The sequence below is a fragment of the Salmo salar genome, chromosome 25 (genome assembly GCF_965601325.2).
Source record: "Salmo salar chromosome 25, fSalSal1, whole genome shotgun sequence".
Lineage (NCBI taxonomy): Eukaryota > Metazoa > Chordata > Actinopteri > Salmoniformes > Salmonidae > Salmo > Salmo salar.
This window is the reverse complement of record NC_138315.1, coordinates 37,732,798-37,758,983: the sequence shown is the minus strand read 5'-3', so window position 1 is coordinate 37,758,983 and position 26,186 is coordinate 37,732,798. Positions and strand designations below refer to the sequence as shown.

The following is a 26,186-nucleotide window of genomic DNA, read 5'->3' as shown; positions in this document are numbered from 1 at the left end:
CTGGAGACACACACTTCAAGGCTAGTGCGAGGAGCGTGAACAGGACATACTGGACTGGGCTGATGCACTGGAAGCCTAGTGCGTGGTGCTGGTACTGGAGGTATCAGACTGGAGGCACGCACTTCAAGGCTAGTGCCTTCTGTCTCCTAGAGATTAACTTACTTTGGTGCGAAAAGTGCAAATCAATCCCAGAACAACAACAAAGGACCTTGTGAAGATTCTGGAGGAAACAGGTACAAAAGTATTTATATCAACAGTAAAACGAGTCCTATGTCGACATAACCTGAAAGGCCGATCAGCAAGGAAGAAGCCACTGCTCCAAAACTGGCATAAAAAAGCCAGACTACGGTTTGCAACTGCACATGGGTACAAAGATCGTACTTTTTGGAGAAATGTCCTCTGGTTTGATGAAACAAAAATAAAACTGTTTGGCCATAATGACCATCGTTATGTTAGGAGGAAAAAGGGGGAGGCTTGCAACCCGAAGACAATGACCCCAAGCATACTTCCAAAGTTGTGTCAAAATGTCTTAAGGACAACAAAGTCAAGGTATTGTAGTGGCCATCACAAAGCCCTGACCTCAATCCCATAGAACATTTATGGGCAGAACTGAAAAAGTGTGTGAGAGCAAGGAGGCCTACAAACCTGACTCAGTTACACCAGCTGTCAGGAGGAATGGACCAAAATTCACTTATTGTGGGAAGCTTGAAGAAGGCTACCCAAAACGTTTGACCCAAGTTAAAACCTGTTATGGCTAGACATGCCGCTAGCGGGACACCTCGACAACATCCGGTGAAAATGCATAGCACGAAATTCAAACTACAGAAATATAAATATTTAACATTCATGAAAATACACTTGTAATACATTAAAATAAAGCTTAACTTCTTGTTAATCCAGCCACTGTGTCAGATTTCAAAAAGGCTTTACAGCGAAAGTTATCTGAGGACAGCGCCCCGAATACAAAGCCATGAAAAACATTTTTCAACCAGGCAGGTGCGACACGAATGTCAGAAATAGCGATATAATAAATGCCTTAGCTTTGAAGATCTTCTTCTGTTGGCACTCCAAAAGGTCCAAGTTACATCACAAATCGTCCTTATGTTCAATAAAGTCCTTCTTTATATCCATAAAAACTCAGTTTAGCTGGCACGCTTCAGTCAATAATCCACCGGTTTCCCTCCATCAAAATGCATACAAAATTAATCCCAAACGTTACTAATAAACTTTTCAAAACAAGTCAAACAACGTTTATAATCAAACCTCAGGTACCCTAATACGTAACTAAACGATCAAATTGAAGACGGAGAATTGTTATTGTCTTTACCGAAGATAAATAACCTCTTACATCTAGACGTTCCGCTACGGGAACACCTGCTCCAATATCCAATGATAGGCGTGGCGCGAATTACAAATTCCTCAAAAATACAAAAACTTCAATTTTTCAAACATATGACTATTTCACAGCATTTTAAAGACAAGACTCTCCTTTATCTAACCACACTGTCCGATTTCAAAAAGGCCTTACAGTGAAAGCAAAACATTAGATTATGTCAGCAGAGTACCCAGCCAGAAATAATCAGACACCCATTTTTCAAGCTAGCATATAATGTCACAAAAACCCAGAAGACAGCTAAATGCAGCACTAACCTTTTATGATCTTCATCAGATGACACACCTAGGACATTATGTTATACAATACATGCATGTTTTGTTCAATCAAGTTCATATTTATATCAAAAAACAGCTTTTTACATTAGCATGTGACGTTCAGAACTAGCATACCCCCCGCAAACTTCCGGGGAATTTACTAACAATTTACTAAATTACTCACGATAAACGTTCACAAAAAGCATAACAATTATTTTAAGAATTATAGATACAGAACTCCTCTATGCACTCGATATGTCCGATTTTAAAATAGCTTTTTGGTGAAAGCACATTTTGCAATATTCTAAGTACATAGCCCAGCCATCACGGGCTAGCTATTTAGACACCCGGCAAGTTTAGCCTTCACCAAAATCAGATTTACTATTACAAAAGTTTGATAACCTTTTGTTGTCTTCGTCAGAATGCACTCCTAGGACTGCTACTTCAATAACAAATGTTGGTTTGGTCCAAAATAATCCATCGTTATATCCGAATAGCGGCGTTTTGTTCGTGCGTTCCAGAAACTATCCGAAATGGTAAATCAGGGTCGCGAGCATGGCGCATTTCGTGACCAAAAAATTCTAAATATTCCATTACCGTACTTCGAAGCATGTCAACCGCTGTTTAAAATCAATTTTTATGCAATTTATCTCGTAAAAAAGCGATAATATTCCGACCGGGAATCTCCTTTTCGGCAAACAGAGGAAAAAACACAAAGACGGGGGCGGCCAGTGCACGCGCCTAAGCCCACAGTCCCTTGATCGGCCACTTGAGAAAGGCGATAATGTGTTTCAGCCTGGGGCTGGAATGACGACATTCAGGTTTTTCCCGGGCTCTGAGAGCCTATTGGAGCCGTGGGAAGTGTCACGTTACCGCAGAGATCCTTTGTAATTGAATGAGATGTCAAAGAAAGACAATAAATGGTCAGACAGGCCACTTCCTGTAAAGGAATCTCTCAGGTTTTGACCTGCCATTTGAGTTCTGTTATACTCACAGACACCATTCAAACAGTTTTAGAAACTTTTGAGTGTTTTCTATCCAAAGCCAATAATTATATGCATATTCTAGTTACTGGGCAGGAGTAGTAACCAGATTAAATCGGGTACGTTTTTTATCCAGCCGTGAAAATACTGCCCCCTAGCAAAAACAGGATAACAAAGATCGCGCTTCCATCCATGCGCATGGAAAAACTATAGCCAAAATGGGAGCCACTTAGAAAAACTACAACTTCTAACTCATTTTTCCAAAAACCAGCCTGAAACTCTTTCTAAAGACTGTTGACATCTGGTGGAAGCCCTAGGAACTGCAATCTGGGAGGATTTCGCCTCATGATAAAAGTGACAGCCATTGAAAACAGTGGTAGGCTGAAATCCTTTTTTTTTGGGATGGTTTGTCCTCGGGGTTTCACCTGCCATATCAGTTCTGTTATACTCACAGACATTATTTTAACAGTTTTAGAAACTTTAGTGTTTTCTATCCAAATCTACCAATTATGTGCATATCCTAGCTTCTGGGCCTGAGTAACAGGCAGTTTACTTTGGGCTGGCTTTTCATCCTGATGTCAAAATACTGCCCCATAGCCCAAAGAGGGTTTACAATTTAAAGGCAATGCTACCAAATACTAATTGAGTGTATGTAAACTTCTGACCCACTGGGAATGTGATGAAAGAAATTAATGCTGAAATAAATCATTCTCTCTACTATTATTCTGACATTTCACATTCTTAAAATAAAGTGGTGATCCTAACTGACCTAAGACAGGGAATTCTTACTAGGATTAAATGTCAGGAATTGTGAAAAACTGAGTTTAAATGTATATGGCTAAGGTGTATGTAAACTTCCGACTTCAACTGTACTTACGTGATATTTACAAATATTAGCCTATGTGTTGATAGACCAATGAGAAAATGATGCTATTTAGGTTACTTTCTGCTATTTAGGTTTCGGTCAAACATTCAACAATATTGATAACTAAATGGAACACAATGGAGCTTGCTTCACTGAATCCGAAAGAAACCAAAAGCTTTTATTGTTAAGCAATTAATAGGTAGGCTAATTACTATTTTACCATGTGAGTAAATGCCATGTTTGAAACGTAGAATGTTCTCAATTAAACTTAAAAAAACATTTGGCCTCCCGAGTGGCACAGCGGTCTAAGACACTGCATCTCAGTGCTAGAGGTGTCACTAACCCTGGTTCGATTCCAGGCTGTATCACAGCTGACCGAGATTGGGAATCCCATAGGAGAGCGCACAATTGGCCCAGCGTCGTTAGGGTTTGTCTGGGGTAGGCCGTCATTGTAAATGAGAATTTGTTCTTAACTGACTTGCCTAGTTAAATATTTTTTTATACAAATTCAAGACATAGGCCTACAGTGAGGGAAAAAAGTATTTGATCCTCTGCTGATTTTGTACGTTTGCCCACTGACAAAGAAATGATCAGTCTATAATTTTAATGGTAGGTTTATTTGAACAGTGAGAGACAGAATAACAAAATAAAATCCAGAAAAACACATGTCAAAAATGTTATAAAATGATTTGCATTTTAATGAGGGAAATAAGTATTTGACCCCTCTGCAAAACATGACTTAGTACTTGTTGGCAAAACCCTTGTTGGCAATCACAGAGGCCAGACGTTTCTTGTAGTTGGCCACCAGGTTTGCACACATCTCAGGAGGGGTTTTGTCCTACTCCTCTTTGCAGATCTTTTCCAAGTCCTTAAGGTTTCGAGGCTGACGTTTGGCAACTCGAACCTTCAGCTCCGTCCACAGATTTTCTATGGGATTAAGGTCTGGAGACTGGCTAGGCCACTCCAGGACCTTAATGTGCTTCTTCTTGAGCCACTCCTTTGTTGCCTTGGCCGTGTGTTTTGGGTCATTGTCATGCTGGAATACCCATCCACGACCCATTTTCAATGCCCTGGCTGAGGGAAGGAGGTTCTTACCCAAGATTTGACGGCACATGGCCCCGTCCATCATCCCTTTGATGCGGTGAAGTTGTCCTGTCCCCTTAGCAGAAAAACACCCCCAAAGCATAATGTTTCCACCTCCATGTTTGATGGTGGGGATGGTGTTCTTGGGGTCATAGGCAGCATTCCTCCTCCTCCAAACACGGCGAGTTGAGTTGATGCCAAAGAGCTCCATTTTGGTCTCATCTGACCACAACATTTTCACCCAGTTGTCCTCTGAATCATTCAGATGTTCACTGGCAAACTTCAGACGGGCATGTATATGTGCTTTCTTGAGCAGGGGGACCTTGCGGGCGCTGCAGGATTTTAGTCCTTCACGGCGTAGTGTGTTACCAATTGTTTTCTTGGTGACTATGGTCCCAGCTGCCTTGAGTTCATTGACAAGATCCTCCCGTGTAGTTCTGGGCTGATTCCTCACCGTTCTCATGATCATTGCAACTCCACGAGGTGAGATCTTGCATGGAGCCCCAGGCTGAGGGAGATTGACAGTTGTTTTGTGTTTCTTCCATTTGCGAATAATCGCACCAACTGTTGTCACCTTCTCACCAAGCTGCTTGGCGATGGTCTTGTAGCCCATTCCAGCCTTGTGTAGGTCTACAACCTTGTCCCTGACATCCTTGGAGAGTTCTTTGGTCTTGGCCATGGTGGAGAGTTTGGAATCTGATTGATTGATTGCTTCTGTGGACAGGTGTCTTTTATACAGGTAACAAGCTGAGATTAGGAGCACTCCCTTTAAGAGTGTGCTCCTATTCTCAGCTCGTTACCTGTATAAAAGGCACCTGGGAGCCAGAAATCTTTCTGATTGAGAGGGGTTCAAATACTTATTTCCCTCATTAAAATGCAAATCATTTTATAACATTTTTGACATGCTTTTCTGGATTTTTTGGTTGTTAGTCTGTCTCTAACTGTTCAAATAAACCTACCATTAAAATTATAGACTGATCCTTTCTTTGTCAGTGGGCAAACGTACAAAATCAGCAGAGGATCAAATACTTTTTTCCCTCACTGTAAGTCTAATTAATACTATAGTGAGATCTAAGTAATGTTGTAGACTTAACCTATAGTAAACCACTTTAAATCACCCTCTGCAGGAACCTTTTTTTCATAGGCATGCATGGCTATTATAACCTAGGGCCTAGGTAGGACTATGTCCTTTGGCTAGCATACAAACTATAACTATAGATGTAACAGTTTAGCTCCCATCCCTTTCCTCGCCCCAGGGACCCTCTGTACACATCGACAACAGCCACCCTCGAAGCATCGTTACCCATCGCTCCACAAAAGCTGCGGCCCTTGCAGAGCAAGGGGAACAACTACTTCAAGGTCTCAGAGCGAGTGACGTCACCGATTGAAACGCTATTAGCGCGCACCCCGCTAACTAGCTAGCCATTTCACATCGGTTACGTAGACATGAGAGAGGAAGAGAGTGAGTAGAGAGTGGGAGAGAGACAGACAGACAGACAGAAAGAAAGAGACAGGCAGACAGAGCCATAGAGACAGAGTGAGGGGAGACAAACAGAGTAAGAGAGGGAGGCATAGAGAGATACAAAGAGAGGGGAGGGAGGTGAGAATGTTTAACCTGTTAGGGCTAGGGGGCAGTATTGACACGGCTGGATAAAAAACATACCCGATTTCATCTGGTTACCACTCTTACCCAGTAACTAGAATATGCATATACTTATTACATATGGATAGAAAACACCCTAAATTTTCTAAAACTGTTTGAATGGTGTCTGTGAGTATAACAGAACTCAAATGGCAGGTCAAAACCTGAGAGATTCCTTTACAGGAAGTGGCCTGTCTGACCATTTCTTGAACTTCTTTTCCATCTCTATCATTTACTAAGGATCTCTGCTCTAACGTGACACTTCCCACGTCGTCCATAGGCGCTCAGAGCCCGGGAAAAAACAGAATGTCGTCATTCCAGCCCCAGGCTGAAACACATTATCGCCTTTCTCAAGTGGCCGATCAAGGGACACTGGGCTTATGCTCGTGACCCGACCGCCCCCGCCTTTGGGATTTTTTCCTCTGTTTGCCGAAAAGGAGATTCCCTGTCGGAATATTATCGCTTTTCTACGAGAAAAATGTCGTAAAAATTGATGGTTTTGAAATTCGCGCCACAGGCTGCCAGTGGCTGTTACGTAGGTGGGACGCAAGCGTCCCACCTAGCCCATAGAGGTCATGCATAACAGCTAACACTAATACTAAATAGCACCCTTGAGCGTGTTGAGGGGCCATCCATTCAGGGCTGAGATAATCACGCATACAACACACATGATAAAGACACAAACACTAACACACACACAGGGACACACACATAAAGGGACACACACACACAGAGACACGTCTGCACCACAGTCAGCAGAACAGGGCTGTTGCGAGTGACATTCCACAGTGAAGGTGTTCCCCATGGAAGAATGAGGCAGAGAGCTCTCAACCTGATTAACAATAAAGACCAGGACTGCTGGAATTAAATCACACCCATTATAGCAATGTTTACACCCTGTCTTTGTTAACAAACTAATAACCCCCCCCCCCACACACACACACACACTTCTTATCCTGAAAACGTAAAGCATTTACCTGTGGGAGACTACCTGGTTTCAGGACTTTTTGTTTCACAGTACTTGATTTTATTTGACCTAGGCCTACTGGGTAAACCACCACAACACGGGATCCATCATGGGCTCCCGAGGGGTGCAGCGGTCTGAGGCACTGCATCTCAGTGCAAGAGGCGTCACTGCAGTCCCTGGTTTGAATTCAGGCTGCATCACATCCGGACGTAATTGGGAGTCCCATAGGGCGGCATACAATTGGCCCAGCATTGTCTGGGTAGGCCGTCATTGTAAATAAGAATTTGTTCTTAACTGATTTGCTGAGCTTAACAGGCCATATTTACATGTTTGCATTTGTGCAAAATAATCATCAGGGTTTGTTGATTCAATTTCACTTCAGGAAGTAAATTCAAATTCAACAAAAATCTAATGCCCTGTATATGGGTTAGGTTTATTTGACCCACTTTCATCTCTGACCAAAGACCTGTTCCATCATATCCGTAATAAAATTAGGTCTAGGCCTATTTGACCTACTTTCATCTCTGACCAAAGACCTGTTCCATCATATCTGTAATAAAATGAGGTCTAGGCCTATTTGGCAATGGGGCATCTTCACATTGTGTTGGCTGAATGGGAAGATAGCTTCCCATGTTAGATGTGAGCAAATGCATGTCTGGACAACATTGGACAAAGCCGCTTTCCTGTGTGAAGTAGGCTACTGCGCTGTCTTTCTGTATACACCTGATGACAACTTGGATCTGGGTGTTTGGTGCGAGATGCTGTTTCGATAGCCTACAAACAAAGGCAGACATTACAACACAGACACAGAGAAAATATTGTGTGTGTAGCGTTATATTGGTGCTCTGATAGCAAGAAAGGTGACCACTGCTGCTGTGATTCTGTACAGCCAGAGGTGCTGAGAGAACTCTACCAGGAAAACACCCTGACGAACATGACAGACACCCACCCACACACACAAACTAAAACCAGTGAACACCAGCTCCACTATCACATGTAAATCAGCTGTTGAATCATGTTATAATAAGGAATTATGTTTGCCCAACTCTTTCAGCTGTCAAAAGAAAAAACGAAGTTTGCTATACACTTGTCATAACTCAGTCAGTCAGAGGAACTGACAACAGCAAGGCCACACTTGGCCAATTACACAAGTTGTTAGCCAGCTATCTAGCTATTAGTTAACCAACCAATGAGCTATGGCACCCATTTTAATACCAGTCACTAACTTATAGATAACTGAACAATTTGTTGCTTATAATGTCAGCACTAGTCACACTTGTTTTTGGTAAACACAGACAGTTAGAATAAACCATGCCTCTGTAAACAGTTAACTACTAGCTGGTTATAATCTCCCCATGCCCATTTTTTTACTCTTGTTAGCTATGAAGCTCCTTTAAAAAAAATATATATTATAGCTACTTGATAGTCGTCAGAATTTGTATTAAAGAAAATACAACATGAATTGTCATTATTTAATGGAATTATATTGTTACTATCCATTTATTTTTACAATTTGCTAGCAATGTTTTGATGTTGGTTTTGATGTTCACATCATGTTACACTTGATGACATCAACTTTCTAGCTAGCTACAGTGCATGGCGAAGGACAAACAGAATGAACGCCGCAAACGCAAAGCTACAATGCATTGACATTTGATGTTCTCTTTTCTTGTTGTAAGCAGTGGTGTAAAGTAACTAAATAAAATACTTTAAAGTAGTACTTCAGTTGTTTTGGGGGTATTTGTCCTTCACTGTACTGTTTATATTTTTTTCAACTTTTACTTTTACTCCACTACATTCCGAAAGAAATATGTCCTTTTTACCAGTGAGGGACATAACTTTTTTTTAAATGTTATCCAGTCGGTTCAACACTCCAAATAGCATACCCGACCGCTCGGAGGCGTCTACATGGTTCTAAAGCACACCATTGCCTCGTTTTGTATCACGTTTCAATGATACAAATGGGGGGGGGGGCAAAAATGTAATTTCAGAATGTGTGGGGGACATGTCCCCCCGTTCCCAGTGAAAGTTGCACCACTGCTTTTTACTCCCATACATTTTCCCTGACACCCACTACGGCCTACTGGTTACATTTGGAATGCTCAAGCAGGACAGCAATATGGTCCAGTTCACACACCTATCAATAAAACACACTGCCATGCTTACTGCTTCTGATCTGGTGGACTCACAAAACACAAATACTGCGTTTGTAAATTATGTCTAAGTGTAGGAGTGTGCCGTTGGCTGGCCATATATATATATATATTTAAAAAAACACACAAACAAATTGTGTCATCTGGTTTGCTTAATTTAAGGAATTTGATGTATAGCATTAACATTTACATTTTGCTTTTGCTCAAGTAGGAAAATGTAGCACTTTTTCCACCACTGTACTTAAGTATAGTTAAAACCAGATACTATTTGACTTTTACTCAATTAGTATGGTGCTGGGTGACTTTCACTTATACTTTTAGTCAAGTTACAATTGAGTACTTTTTTCACCACTATGGCAGGCTAACTTGTAACCCCTTCACATGCAATTACTTGTCAGTGAGATGTAGATTTACCTTTGTACATGTGAAAGAGGCAAAGGCTGGTGGCCAGCCAGGCATATGGAAAATCATGAGTTAACCTAATTTGTTATCGAGGTTGTAAACCTTGAACTTATGTGTTATTCTTATGCAAACTTCCTCCACTCTTTCTTATTTTAGAATACAGTATAGCTGTATACTTACTTACAGTTGAAGTCGGAAGATGAAATACACTTAGCTTGGAGTCATTACAACTCGTTTTTCAACCACAACAAATGTCTTGTTAACAAACTATAGTTTTGGCAAGTCGGTTAGGACATCTACTTTGTGCATGACACAAGTAATTTTTCCAACAATTGTTTACAGACAGACTATTTCACTTATAATTCACAGTATCACAATTCCAGTGGGTCAGAGGTTTATGTACACTAAGTTGACTGTGCCGTCATACCGCTCAGGAAGGAGATGCTTTCTGTCTCCGAGAGATGAATGTACTTTGGTGCGAAAAGTGTAAATCAATCCCAGAACAACAGCAAAGGATCTTGTGAAGATGCTGGAGGAAACAGGTGCAAAAGTATCTATATCCACAGTAAAACGAGTCCCATATCGACATAACCTGAAAGGCCGCTCAGCAAGGAAGAAGCCACTGCTCCAAAACTGCCATAAAAAAGCCAGACTACGGTTTGCAACTGCACATGGGGACAAAGATTGTACTATTTGGAGAGATGTCCTCTGGTCTGATGAAACAAAAATAGAACTGCTCGGCCATAATGACCATCCTTATGTTTGGAGGAAAAGGGGGACGCTTGCAAGCCGAAGAACACCATCCCAACCGTGAAGCACAGGGGTGGCAGTATCATGTTGTGGGGGTGCTTTGCTGAAGGAGGGGCTGGTGCACTTCACAAAATAGATGTCATCATGAGGGAGGAAAATTCCGTGGATATATTGAAGCAACATCTCAAGACATCAGTCAGGAAGTTGAAGCTTGGTCACAAATGGGTCTTCCAAATGGACAATGACCCCAAGCCTACTTCCAAAGTTGTGGCAAAATGGCTGAAGGACAACAAAGTCAAGGTATAGGAGGGGCCATCACAAAGCCCTGACCTCAATGATATAGAAATGTTGTGGGTAGAACTGAAAAAGCGTGTGCGAGCAAGGAGGCCTACAAACCTGACTCAGTTACACCAGCTCTGTCAGGAGGAATGGGCCAAAATTCAACCAACTTATTGTGGGAAGCTTGTGGAAGGCTACCCAAAACGTTTGACCCAAGTTAAACAAATAAAGTGGTGATCCTAACTGACCTAAGACAGGGTATTTTTCCTGGGATTAAATGTCAGGAATTGTGAAAAACTGAGTTTAAATGTATTTGGCTAAGGTGTATGTAAACTTCCGACTTCAACTGTAAATGTACCATGTTATTTTACTATAGGCTACCATGCTTCACATTCACCCAACTGGTTATTACTGTGTAATTAATCTTGATAAGATGCCCTAATAATTATTTCCTTTCCTTGTCCCTGCGACAAAGTGTGGATGTTTTCCAGGACCTGCCAGTGCAAAAACAACTGATAAGGGAGCCCATACATTTTATATAAGAGACTTCCTATCGCTGCAAGTGTAGATAATGATAAGTTGTTACTGTATCATTATCACTGACAATGTTTTTAAAAACCAAAGATAAACATTATATTATCAAACAGAGCAGTTGAGATATACCTTTGGCCTGAATATAAGTGACAGAGAAGTAACAAAATGATAAGGAAAGTGAAGGAGAACATAACCCACATATTTTGTTAAACTACATGTTGCAACATTCATTAGAGAGAGTGTACAAGGAAGAACACTGGGGGGTGTGACTGCTGTAAAGGTACAGTGTATGTCTTCAGGTATTACCCACAAGCCTAAAGGTGTTGTTCTTGGCATCTAGACTTAAACCTGTTCTGTCTGTTCAATCTCACACTCTTGGCTGTCCCCACCGGAGACCCCTTTGGAGAACCCTTATTGGTTCCAGGTAGAACCTTTTGTGTTCCATGTAAAAACCCTTTCCACAGAGGGTTCTACATGAAACGCAAAATACTTCTACCTGGAACCAAAAAGGGTTCTCCTATGGGGACAGCTGAAGAACCCTTATGGAACCATTTTTTCTAAAAGTGAATTGTGCTTCACCACAATGGAATCTGCTGAAGGGATGAGACTCAGAATCTGAGTTGGTGCTTACCTCATGTCAAATTCATTGAAACTTGTAATGAATGTTGTGCAGTCTTTCAGTCATTCACTATGCATAGGTCTGTGTGTTGTTGTATGTGAGTACTGTTTTGCCCCATTGTAACCCCGTCTCCAGTGTGTGTGTACGTGTGCGTGTGTGTGCGTGCGCGCGGAAAATAGGTGTGTAGAAAGGCCCATTGTTGCCGCTAAGCCCCAGCTGGACTCATCAACAATGGTGGCTTCAGAGCTTCAGAGAATGTCACAGTCGTCCATGGCAACGATGAGGCAACACTGCCATGCCTCAGAGTCATGTATTTAGAGAGTTGGGCCAATACGGTTTCTGCATTATGATGCGTTTACATGACACTTCAACAATCTATGGCAGCCATGTTAGCTCCCTATTAACATTACATGGAGAATATTTAAAAAATATAATAAAATGTAACGTCTAGAATGAGCATTATGATGCATTTATACAATGGGTGGATCTAATCCTGAACGCTGATTGGTTAAAAGCACTGTCACGGTCGTCGTCGGTTAAGGAGGACCAAAATGCAGCAGGTATGTGGATGCTCATCTTGACGTTTATTAACTCAGAATGAACGTACAAAAATAACAAACAAGAGAACGAACGATCAACAGACAGTCTGGCAAGGCACAAGGCTAAACACAGAACAATCTCCCACAAATACACAGACAAACACACCCAACTAATATAGGACTTCCAATCAAAGGCAACACCACACAGCTGCCTTAAATTGGAAGTCCACCCCAATTAACTCAACATAGAAATAGATCAACCAGACTACACATAGAAATACATCAACATAGACCATAACTCAAAACCCGGAAATAATAAATCAAACGCCCTCCTAACTAACACACCACCCTGAACCACATAAAACAAATACCCTCTGCCACGTCCTGACCAAACTAAAATGATAATTAACCCTTATACTGGCCAGGACGTGACAAGCACATTCCAGACCGTCTATTCCACAAGTTACCACCAGCTAAATGTATGACGTTACAATGCCTATTTACTCTGTTCCATCTGACTGCGCAATCCACTGTCTCATCAGCCCTGCCAGGCAATTTATAAACTTGATCTCCACTATAAAAAGCATATAGACATTATCTCACATTTCTTTTAGACTAACATTTAGTTTTCACCAGCGGAGATTTGCATTAACCTTGCTGTCTGTCTCGCTGACATTTGCATTGTTTCAATATTCAAATTCCATCTCCAGCTGTCCCATAGTAGTGAACGTGTAGGGGTCAGGAGTTGGGACGAGACAGACAGGCAGGTAGAATTTCTCATCCAGTCTAAATCTTGAATCAGCTGGCATCATTTTTATGGATATATACAAAGCAATGTCAATTGAAAAAAAGGTCAAACAAAACAAAGTGCAGCTAGTTTAGTCTTTACAAATTCAGTGTTTGAAGTGATTGTGTTAGCCGTGTTGTTGGCTAGCTTCTTTGAACAACAGTGTCCTGACAAGAGAGCACATTTCTTTGCCAGGCGAAATCACGCCTCATTAGCTCATTGTTATGGATGTATCAAAATACATGTCACTAGAAAACAGCTTAAACAAATGCAAACGCAGCTACTGTTGTTATTATTTTTGACGTTTGACGTGACTGTAAATTACCCATAGTTGGGTAGCTAGCAAGCAAGGAATAAGAACGTTAACAGCCAGAATGGCAATAGAACATTTAGAACGAACGACTGGGTCGCATCCATGGATACAGAACAAAAAGACTGAACGACTGGGTTTGGCAACCGAACCAATAGAATGAATGACCAGCCGGCTTGGGTAGCAACCCTAGATTTGTGTCGGAACTATATCTTGTGGAAGGAAATAGTATGAATACATTTATCAAAATAATATTTTTAATGAAAAATATGTCAATCAAAATTTGAATATGTTGGTAATCTGTTGTATGAAAAATTTGAATGCCTTTGAAGCCAGTGTTTGGAGGCTATATTGACTTCGTCTCGGGCCGAACAACACCCGTGCCAACATATCCTCCAAACACCGGTTTATTGGGCATTATCACTTAATTACATGACACTTCAACATTCTATGACAGCCATCTTAGCTCTCCATTAACATGACATGGGGAATATTTACACAATGCTATGTAACTGAATGTCTAGAATTAGAGGGTTGTCAGAGACTGGGGGCATGAGGTGCTTCTTATGCAAATCAAGTTGTTGCCAACCTAATGCTCGTATAACACTTACTCAACAAAAGCTTAGATAGCTGAACATTTGACATAGACACAGAATGTCCAGTAGATTATACAAGGGTCATGAGTCACTAGCATTTTCAACAATAAAGATAGTCCCTTTGTGTTCCTTAAACATACAAAAAAAAAGATTTATATACAGTACCAGTCAAAAGTTTGGACACACCTGCTCATTCAAGGGTTTTTTGTTATTTTACTATTTTCTACATTATAGAATAATACTGAAGACATCAAAACTATGAAACAACACATATGGAATCAAGTAGTAACCAAAAAAAGTGTTTATGGCAAGAACAGCTCAAATAAGCAACGAGAAACTTTAAAAGTTTCTTCAAGTGCAGTCGCAAAAACCATCAAGCGCTATGATGAAACTGGCTCTCATGAGGACTGCCACAGGAGAGGAAGACCCAGACTTACCTCTGCTTCATTAGAGTTACCAGCCTCAGAAATTGCAGCCCAAATAAATGCTTCACAAACTTCAGGTAACAGACACATCTCAACATCAACTGTTCAGAGTGAAGACTGCGTGAATCAGGCCTTCACGGTCGAATTGCAGCAAAGAAACCACTACTAAAGGACACCAATAAGAAGAAGAGACTTGCTTGGGCCAAGAAACATGACCAAATTTGAGATTTTTGGTACCAACCACTGTGTCTTTGTGAGACGCAGAGTAGGTGAACGGATGATCTCTGTATGTGTGCTTCCACCGTGAAGCATGGAGGAGGAGGTGTAATGGTGTGGGGGTGCTTTGCTGGTGACACTGTCAGTGATTTATGTAGAATTCAAGACACACTTAACCTGTTAGGGCTAGGGGGCAGTATTTGCACGGCTGGATAAAAACAATGTACCCGATTTAATCTGGTTACTAATCCTACCCAGTAACTAGAATATGCATATACTTATTATATATGGATAGAAAACATTCTAAAGTTTCTAAAACTGTTTGAATGGTGTCTGTGAGTATAACAGAACTCATTTGGCAGGCAAAACCCTGAGACATTTTCTGACAGGAAGTGGATACCTGATGTGTTGTATTACCTTTAAACCTATGCCATTGAAAAACACAGGGGCTGAGGAATATTTTGGCACTTCCTATTGCTTCCACTAGATGTCACCAGCCTTTACAAAGTGTTTTGAGTCTTCTGGAGGGAGATCTGACCGAACAAGAGCCATGGAACGATGATGGCCCATTAGACACCTGGCGCGCGAGTTCATGTTGGGTACCCTCGTTCCAATACGTTATAAAAGAGTATGCATTCGTCCACCTTGAATTTTATTCATGTTCTGGTTAAAAAAGGCCCTAATGATTTATGCTATACAACGTTTGACATGTTTGAACGAACGTAAATATATTTTTTCCCCTCGTTCATGAAGTGAAGTCCGGCGGGCTTAGATCATGTGCTAACAAGACGGAGATTTTTGGACATAAATGATGAGCTTTTTTGAACAAAACTACATTCGTTATGGACCTGTGATACCTGGAAGTGACATCTGATGAAGAGAATCAAAGGTAATGGATTATTTACATAGTATTTTCGATTTTAGATCTCCCCAACATGACGACTAGTCTGTATCGCAACGCGTATTTTTCTGGGCGCAGTGCTCAGATTATTGCAAAGTGTGATTTCCCAGTAAGGTTATTTTTAAATCTGGCAAGTTGATTGCGTTCAAGAGATGTAAATCTATAATTCTTTAAATGACAATATAATATTTTACCAATGTTTTCTAATTTTAATTATTTAATTTGTGATGCTGACTTGACTGCCGGTTATTGGAGGGAAACGATATCCTCAACATCAATGCCATAGTAAAACGCTGTTTTTGGATATAAATATGAACTTGATAGAACTAAAAATGCATGCATTGTCTAACATAATGTCCTAGGAGTGTCATCTGATGGAGATTGTAAAAGGTTAGTGCATCATTTTAGCTGGTTTTATGGTTTTGGTGACCCTGTCTTTGAATTGACAAAACATTACACACAACTCTTGTAAATGTACTGTCCTAACATACTCTAAATTTATGCTTTCGCCGTAAAACCTTTTTGAAATCGTAAAACGTGGTTAGATTAAGGAGATGTTTATCTTTCAAAGGGTGTAAAATAGTTGTATGTTTGAAAAATTTGAATTTTGACATTTATTTGGATTCAAATTTGCCGCTCTTGAAATGCACCTGCTGTTGATGGAGTGCACCATGGGGGGGACGCCTGCGTCCCACCTAGCCCATAGAGGTTAACCAGCATGGCTACCACAGCATTCTGCAGCGATACGCCATCTTATTTGGTTTGCACTTAGTGGGACTATCATTTGTTTTTCAACAGGACAATGACCCAAAACACACCTCCAGGCTGTGTAAGGGCTCTTTGACCAAGAAGGAGTGTTGGAGTGCTGCATCAGATGACCTGGCCTCCACTATCACCCGACTTCAAAGCAATTGAGATGGTTTGGGATGAGTTGGACCGCAGAGTTAAGGAAAAGCAGCCAAGTGCTCAGCATATGTGGGAACTGCTTCAAGACTGTTGGAAAAGCATTCCAGGTGACTACCTCATGGAGCTGGTTGAGAGAATGCCAAAAGTGTGCAAAGCTGTCATCAAGGCAAAGGGTGGCTACTTCAAAGAATACAAAATATAAAATATATTTTGATTTGTTTAACACTTTTTTGGTTACTACATGATTCCATATGTGTGATTTCGTAGTTTTGAAGTCTTCACTATTTTATACACACATGTTGCATAATTCTTTGCGTTGATAAGAATATTAAACAAAAGGGATGACAGTATAACAAATATATGGACCTTTTTGGGGGATGCCTCTCATAAAAAGCAGATGTTTTTCCCAAATAAAAATATTATGAATACACCTGGCCCTAAGACTTATTACAAAAAAAAGAAGGAAGAAAAAGTAAAGTTCTAATACCTCACAGCTGAAGTCGAAGCTGGACAGAGAGAGCTACATTAAACTGGTTGTTTATTCTTCTTATAAGACATTGTGTAAACTAAACATTCCAATATCCCAATATCCCAAAAGCAAAGACCTACTATTTGCTCTTGGCAGCTGTATTTACATGGTCCTAATAGTCAGTGGCTGTTTGCATGACCTATGCTTGATGGATGCAGAATACACTGAGAGCAGACTCATACTATGAATGAAATTATAAATCGTTCTTACTTGGCTGAATGAAAAGCCATGAGTGGCAATGTCAAATTACATGATTACTATATTACCTCAATATGAGCATATTGAACGCATGTTTACCAAAATAAGTTTGGTTTCTATCATTACTGTATCCTAAGAGTATTTATGTGTGCTTTAAATTGAATTATGTTAATCAAGTGGATAAACTGCATATATTCAGTCCATTCGGAAAGTATTCAGACCCCTCCAACTTATTCTAAAATTCATTAAATGTTTTTATTCACACAATACCCCATAATGACAAAGTGAAAACAGGTTTTTAGAAATACCTTATTTACATAAGCATTCAGACCCTTTGCTATGAGACTCGAAATTGAGCTCAGGTGCATCCTGTTTCCATTGATCATCCTTGAGATGTTTTTACAACGTGATTCGAGTCCACCTGTTCGTAAATTGAATTGATTGGACATGATTTGGAAAGGCACACACCTGTCTATATAAGATGCCACATTTGACAGTGCAGGTCAAAGGAATTGTCCGTAGAGCTCCGAGACAGGATTGTGTCGAGGCACAGATCTGGAGAAGGGTACCAAAAAATGTCTGCAGAATTGAAGGTCCCCAAGAACACAGTGGCCTCCATTATTCTTAAATGGAAGAAGTTTGGAACCACCAAGACTCTTCCTAGAGCTGGCCGCCCGGCCAAACTGAGCAATCAGGGGGGAAGGGCCTTGGACAGGGAGGTGACCAAGAACCCGATGGTTACTCTGACAGAGCTCTAGAGTTCATCTGTGGAGATGGGAGAACCTTCCAGAAGGCCAACCATCTCTACAACACTCAACCAATCAGGCCTTTATGGTAGAGTGGCCAGACGGAAGCCACCGCTCAGTAAAAGGCACATGACAGCCTGCTTGGAGTTTGCCAAAAGTCACCTAAAAGACTCCCAGACCATGAGAAAGAAGATTCTCTAGTCTGATGAAACCAAAATTTAACTCTTTGGCCTGAAATCCAAGCGTCATGTCTGAAGGAAACATACACCGCTCATCACCTGGCCATTACCATCCCTATGGTGAAGCATTGTGGTGGCAGCATTATGCTGTGGAGATGTTTTTCAGCGGCAGCGACTGTGAGACTAGTCAGGATCGAGGGAAAGATGAACAAAGCAAATTACAGAGAAATCCTTGATGAAAACCTGCTCCAGTGCGCTCAGGACCTCAGACTGGGGGCGAAGGTTCACCTTCCAACAGGACAACAACTCTAAACGCACAGCCAAGACAATGCAGGAGTGGCTTCAAATCAAATCAAATCCAATTTTATTTGTCACATACGCATGGTTAGCAGGTGTTAATGCAAGTGTAGCGAAATGCTTGGGACAAGTCTCTGAATGTCCTTCAGTGGCCCAGCCAAAGTCCGGACTTGAACCCGACCTAACATCTCTGGAGCGACCTGAAAATAGCTGTTCACCGACGCTCCCCATCCAACCTGATAGAGCATGAGAGGATCTGTAGAGACGAATGGGAGAAACTCTCCAAATACAGGTGTGCCAATCTTGTAGCATAATACCCAAAAAGACTCAAGGCTGTAATCGCTGCCAAAGGCGCTTCAACAAAGTACTGAGTAATGGTTCTGAATACTTATGTAAATGTGATATTTCCATTTTTAATTTGTAATACATTTGCTAAAAAATATAAAAACCTATTTTTGCTTTGTCATTGTGGGGTATTGTGTGTAGATTGATGAGAGGAAAAAACAATTTAGTCAATTTTACAATAAGGCTGTAACATAACAACATTTCGAAAAAATGAATGCACTGTAGGTAACTGCCACAATAAAATAAACACCTACATAAAATGTCTTAGTAGGACATTGGGCCACCACAAGCCACCAGAACAGCTTCATTGCACCTTGGCATAGATTCTACAAGCGTCTGGAACTCTATTGGAGGGATGCTATACCATTCTTCCACGAGAAATTCCAAAATCTCACGTAAGTGTTTAGATCTGGTGACTGAGACACACACACCCTTTAACACCCTATTTTCCTTTGAGACCCCTATTTTAAAGTCACTGAGATCTCATGGTAGCCATAGTAGCCAAAATAATGGGCAACTGGGCATTTTTATACATGACCCTAACCCGGACGACGCTGGGCCAATTGTGCACCGCCCAATGGGATTCCCAATCACGTCTGGTTGTGATACAGCCTGGAATCGAACCAGGGTCTGTAGTGACACTTCTAGCGCTGAGATGCAGTGCCTTAGATTGCTGCACCACTGTTGGAACATAGGGTGAATAGAGTTTGGTTTGAACAGAAATGGGTACATATTGAGTACCAGATGGATTGATCCCTGGAAAAACAGATTAAATGTTAGGGATATACGACATGAAACACTTGTTGAAATGTATTGTGGTCAATTGGAGAGTGGTAGCTGTTTGAAATATAATCCTGTTCCACAACATTCTAGGTTATGTGTTGCTAGGCAAACATAACTAACAAATTACTTTCAGTTATAAAAACAAGTTTAATTCTCCATACAAATATATTCAATACAAAACATAAAATAGTACATTAAATAAATGGTCTTATAGAGTTTCACCTCTCCATAATTACCATGGCAATAACACCATAATAAGATGATCTCTTGGAATCCTTCATTATTTCAGAAGAACCATCTGTTGATTCCAGTTCATTGATCATATAGGGTAGCATTGGGATCATAGGCAAGAATCTGTCAAGCCTCCTCCATTTAGCTAAGCACATAATAACGGCACAATAGGAAGAAGTACAAAACCTGTACAGACTATTTGACACATTGGCATCATTAGAAATGCTAAATCCTATGCGCATTTATCCCTTAATGGGATGTTCAAAATGTAGCCAAATGTCTGCGGTCATGCACTTCTTCAACCATGAAATATACAGCTCTCAAACATACAGTATGAGGTAATAAGTTATACATCAATATTAAATAAAAGTATAGATATGCATTATAGGTGTACCACTTGAGCTGAATGCATGGGTCACGGTTGAACACGGCTCATAAAACACAGACAGCGCGCAAAACAGAGTGAAAAACAGAGGGTAATGGAACCCAGGTATACCACACTGAAGTTCAACCACAACATTTCTATGGATCAACAAAGGTTAAATATTACATCTCTTTTTTTCTTTCTCTCTCCATCTATTCAAAAGAATTTCATAAGTGATAGACTATTCAGTTCAGTTCAACTCCTTTCCGCTAAATAATACAACATCGATATCAGGGAATGCGGGTTCGCTCGGGTCATTACGCAACACTTCAGTAGCATCCAATGCCGATCTCCTGCTTGTAGCGGTTGGTGAGAGTGTTGGCCTGTTGCGTCAGCTTGGACAGCACCCCGTGAAGCCCAGTCATGTGGAACTGGAACTGCTTTTGCAGGTTAACCTCGTCTTCCTCGGACGACACCTCCGATTCTTCTTCCTCGGAATCAATCCGAGAGCTGGGACCCCGGCTCTCCTTGCGCTTCTCGGCTTCCCCGGCGCGCATCACCCCCCACTCGATGTCGCAGCGGATGGACTTCAGGAGCTGGTAGTAGCTGTACATGTCGCCGTCCTCGATGTCGTTGTTTCCCGAGCTTTTGAGGACGGCCATTTCCCTCTCTTCTTCCAGTGGGACGTCCCGCAGCAGGCTGGGCACCATCACCGTCTGGTCCATGTTGTTGACGGCTCCAATGAAGCGATTCATGGAGTTGAACAGGGAGTTCTTCTGCAGGTGGGATTCTGAGATCTGCATCATTTTCTCGACTCTGTTGTTGATTCCCAAACTTATTTTAGAAATAAAAGTTGTAACTGTCAATCGGAGCTGGATAGTTTGTTTATCTATTTGTGCAACCCTTCTCTAATTGTTTTCTAATCTCGTTGGAAAGGGGCTCCTCCTTTTTTTAATCTGCAGCAGAGATTGATTGATGTTTTTTCGTGTCAGTGCAGCTTTCCGTGTTCCAAACTGAAGGAGAGTTCGGCAGTTATCTTGTTTGTTCTTGTGCCTGTTCCTTTTCGTTTTTGTTCTGACTCTCTCTGGTCCTCGGTTGGATCTTTATAAAGCAGGTGGTTTCGTGTCCAAGGGCGTTCCCAGCAGCTCAGAACCTGTTTGTAAGGAGTGTTCTTCATCTACAGTTGTAACCGGACTCCAATGACCTATAATAGCACATGTTTTGCATGAAGGGGGGCGGCCTCCAAATAGAGATACTAGTCAACCCCGACCCTGCCTGTGCCCAATAGCAAAGAAATGCATCTTCTGCAGACCAAATGATATCAGTTTAACTTCCTTCAATGCCCTGCAGTAAAATCTGTTAAATGTATCCAATATCTATGTGCGCGCAATTGTCAGTGTTGCCCATCAACCTCTGAAACGCAACACAATGGTAGGCTATGTACTTTCTGAAAACATTCACACATCAAGTATACTAAAAACGAATTATGGTTTGCCTTGCAATCAAATGCGAACTTCATTCCAACCTGGTCTCAGAACATTTCGTATTCATCTGTATTATCCGAGACACTTCATTTTGTATGTGTTACGTTTTGTGTGGAATGTATTAATTTGTGGATGTCCAGCATTCAATTCTTATGGTATGTTACAAATTACAATTCGTATTATATGTTAAACATTTGGGAAATGCCAAAGGATGCCAAGCTTCCCCAACAATTGACCAAAAAATGTATAAAAAATACAAAATTATTAATCTTTAATCTCGCAGTGCTTCATACATTTCCTTCAATTCGCAAGAGGCTGAATATATCTCACCAGAGAAAGCATCCAAGTGAAGGAAACAGCACCCCTTTGTCTCAGTATGTGTAGCTTATCTATCGAATGCTGTCTGGTCAAAATGAGTATGACATTGTTGCCGTCAGTAGCATTGAATGTAAGGGAAGCCAGCGAGCATTTGGCCTCCCTTGATAAAAAACTTATAAAATAATAGACAATCAGCTTTGAGCTAAACAGAGTGAGCTCAACTGTGAATGGTCCTGGCTCACCCCAAAAAAGTGTAAAGGAAAGTCAGTTTAGATTTAGCTTCAGACCAATCACATCAGAAGCCAAACATCATTGATGACATTGGAGTTTCTGTACAAGTAGGGTGAGTCAACATGTTTTTCTACTTGAACGAACAAATGTTGCTCTCTGTTTTTTATGAAACAAATGTGTGGTTGAATTTGAAATGCCACTGTGTCTTCTTATTGTCTTGGCCTTAGGCCTATATATCACAGTGTCAAGGCATATGAACAAACAGGTTGTAGACTAAACAATACAATTAACACAGCAGATAGGTTGTAATATGTTTTTTCTTTTTTGGAGGGGGGGGGGGGGCTTTGCCGGTGATTTTATCCAAACACCGCTACAGCACGCTGGCTGTCTCTGCAGCGGGACTAGCTATATTTGACAAATCAGTGTGTGATTGGGGGAAGCGAAATGCTGGATTCCTGTCATTTGGACAGCAGAGGATTAATTAACCCAATATATTTCACTTTACCCTTTAAGAGAGACTTTCTAGTCCCCATGGGTTGTAATGTTGGGGTATAGGACAGAGTAAAGATCTGAAATCTATTCATCCATCTCCTGGATCAGTCATTTTTCCAAACTCCACTCAAATCATAGGCTTTATAGTTAACTGAAGTTTAAAAATAAAGTTATTCAATTGTATTTGGTATTTTATTAAGATCCCCCATTAGCTGTTGCGATAGCAGCAGCTACTCTTCCTGGGGTCCACACAAAACATGAAACATGACATAATACAGAACATTAATAGACAAGAACAGCTCAAGGACAGAACTACATCATTTTTAAAAAGGCACACGTAGCCTACATATCAATACATATATACAAACTATCTAGGTCAAATAGGGGAGAGGTGTTGTGCCCTGAGGTGTTGCTTTATCTGTTTTTTGAAATCAGGTTTGCTGTTTATTTGAGCAAAATGAGATGGGAGTTCCATGCAATAATGGCTCTATATAATACTGTACGTTTTCTTGAATTTGTTCTGGATTTGGGGACTATGAAAAGACCCCTGGTGGCATGTCTGATGGGATAAGTGTGTGCGTCAGAGCTGTGTGTAAGTTGACTATGCAAACAATTTGGAATTTTTCTTATAAAAAGAAGAAGTGATGCAGTCAGTCTCTCCTCAACTCTTAGCCAAGGGAGACTGGCAGCATAGTATTTATATCAGTCCTCTGATTACAATGAAGAGCAAGACGTGATGCTCTGTTCTGGGCCAGCTGCAGCTTAACTAGGTCTTTCCTTGTAGCACTCGACCACACGACTGGACAATAATCAAGATTAGACAAAACTAGAGCCTGCAGGACTTGCTTTTTGGAGTGTGGTGTCAAAAAAGCAGAGCATCGCTTTAATACGGACAGACCACTCCCCATCTTTACAACCATTGAATCTACAGTACCAGTCAAAAGGTTGGACACACCTACTCATTCAAGGGTTTTTCTTTATTTTACTATTTTCTACATTGTAGAATAATAGTGAAGACATCAAAACTATGAAATAACACATATGGAATCATGTAGTAACAAAAAAGTGTTATACAAATCAAAATATATTTTAGATTCTTCCAGTAGCCACCCTTTTCTTTGATGTCAACTTTGCAAACACTTTGGATTCTCTCAACCAGAATTCACCTGGAATGCTTTTGCAACAGTCCTGAAGGAGTTCCCATATATGCTGAGCACTTGTTGGTTGCTTTTCCTTCACTCTGCAGTCCAACTCATCCCAAACCATCTTAATTGGGTTGAGGTTGGGTGATTGTGAAGGCCAGGTAATCTGATGCAGCACTCCATTACTCTCCTCCTTGGTCAAATAGCCCTTACACAGCCTGGAGGTGTGTTTTGGGTCAGTGTCCTGTTGAAAAACAAATAACAACAAAAAATCTCCAATTTGGACTCTTGAGACCAAAGGACAGATTTCCACCGGTCTAATGTCCATTGTTCGTGTTTCTTGGCCCAAGCAAGTCTCTTCTTCTTATTGGTGTCCTTTAGTAGTAGTTTCTTTGCAGCAATTTGACCACGAAGGCCTGATTCACCCAGTCTCCTCTGAACAGTTGTTGAGATGTTTCTGTTACTTGAACTCTGTGAAGCATTTATTTGGGCTGCAATCTGAGGTGCAGTTAACTCTCATGAACTTATCCTCTGCAGCAGAGGTAACTCTGGGTGTTCCTTTCCTGTGGCGGTCCTCATGAGAGCCAGTTTCATCATAGCGCTTGATGATTTTTGCAACTGGACTTGAAGAAACTTTCAAAGTTCTTGAAATGTTCCGGATTGCACCCCTAGCTTGTCACAACCCAACTGATTGGCTGAAATGCATTAAGAAGGAAAGAAATTTCACAAATTAACTTTTAACAAGGTACACCTGTTAATTGAAATGCATTCCAGGTGACTACCTCATGAAGCTAGTTGAGAGAATGCCAAGAGTGTGCAAAGCTGTCATCAAGGCATACGATGGCTACTTTGAAGAATCTCAAATAGAACATCTATTTTGATTTGTTTAACACTTTTTTGGTTACTACATGATTCCATATGTGTTATTTCATAGTTGTGATGTCTTCACTATTATTCTACAATGTAGAAAATAGTAAAATAAAAACCCTTGTATGAGTAGGTGTCTCCAAACTTTTGTCTGGTACTGTATATGTTTTGACCATGACAGTTTACAATCTAAGGTAACAATCTAATGGCATTTTCCCTTAAATACAGTATATCTATCAGCTGCATTTGACATGATCAGATTAGGCCTACTAGAAGTTATTACAGTTAAAGACAAACTGTTGCAATAAACATTTTGCCCTTACCACTGAAAGACTGATGAGAACAGCTGAAACTTTCCCCACCCCCCTGTAGGCCTATAGTTTCTCGTCAACAGGGGGAGTCACCAGAGACGCTGCTGAGGGTTGCCCTGCGTATAGAGGACTCACTGACATGGTAAACAAAACACTACAACAAGCAGGCGAAAATGATCCAGCCCAGCCAGTCTGAAAGCTGACAAACACTTATGGTAATCCACAGGGACGATCAACACATGAGATGAGTTCACACTGTGAGAACATGACAGACATAGCAAACAACATGTTTTGAGTCACTACAAAGTTATTATTGCTTACGACCTGGATGCTGAATCATTGTGACTATAGCCTAATAGCAGATTAATTAGGCCTATTCCATGTATGGTAAACCTTGACATTTTGTAAGCCTACATGGTGAGTGTTCTTATATTGTTGATTGAGTAGATATATTTATGACGATTCTGCACCCCACTCTTTAGACTCATTAAAAAAAATCTAGCAATCAAGAAGAAGTCTGTCAAAGCAGTCACACCAAACAATGACTCATTCCAAATAGTGAACATTTAGTGGAAATGATTTGACCAGATAGCAATAGAAGTAAAAATAGAAATATGAGTATACACACACACACGTTTTAATCCTAATCCTAACCATAACTCCAACCTTAAACCTAACCCAAATCCTAAACTTATCCACTAACCCTCTTTTTCAGCTTAAACTTGTTTTAAACGCTAAGAAAACAAATGTCATGTTTTTTTCTAGGTCTAAACTCTCAGTTAGAAACACTTTTGTAATCACTAGCTTGGATGGTACTCAAATCAAACAGGTCTCTGCATATAAATACTTAAGGGTATGGTTAGATGATAGGCTTTCTTTTAAAAAACATGTTACTGAATTGGGAAAAAAGCTCAAATTCAAGATAGGGTTCCTTTACAGAAACAGGGCTTGTCTGTCCTTTGTAAATAGAAAACAAATTGTGCAGGCTACTTTTATGTCCGTTTTAGATTATGGTGATATTATCTATATGCATGCATCGGCAAACACATTAAAACCACTGGA

At 40.7% G+C, this 26,186-nt stretch overlaps 1 protein-coding gene across 1 annotated transcript; it reads right to left on the bottom strand.

Annotated features, from left to right (window-relative positions):
• Window positions 1–19,817: 19,817 nt before the first annotated feature.
• Window positions 19,818–21,341, bottom strand: LOC100194560 (MID1 interacting G12-like protein). Its single transcript, NM_001139646.1, is given in 1 exon segment — window positions 19,818–21,341. A coding segment is annotated over 1 exon segment (477 nt). The 5' UTR covers window positions 21,086–21,341; the 3' UTR covers window positions 19,818–20,608.
• Between the last annotated feature and the right edge of the window lie 4,845 nt (window positions 21,342–26,186).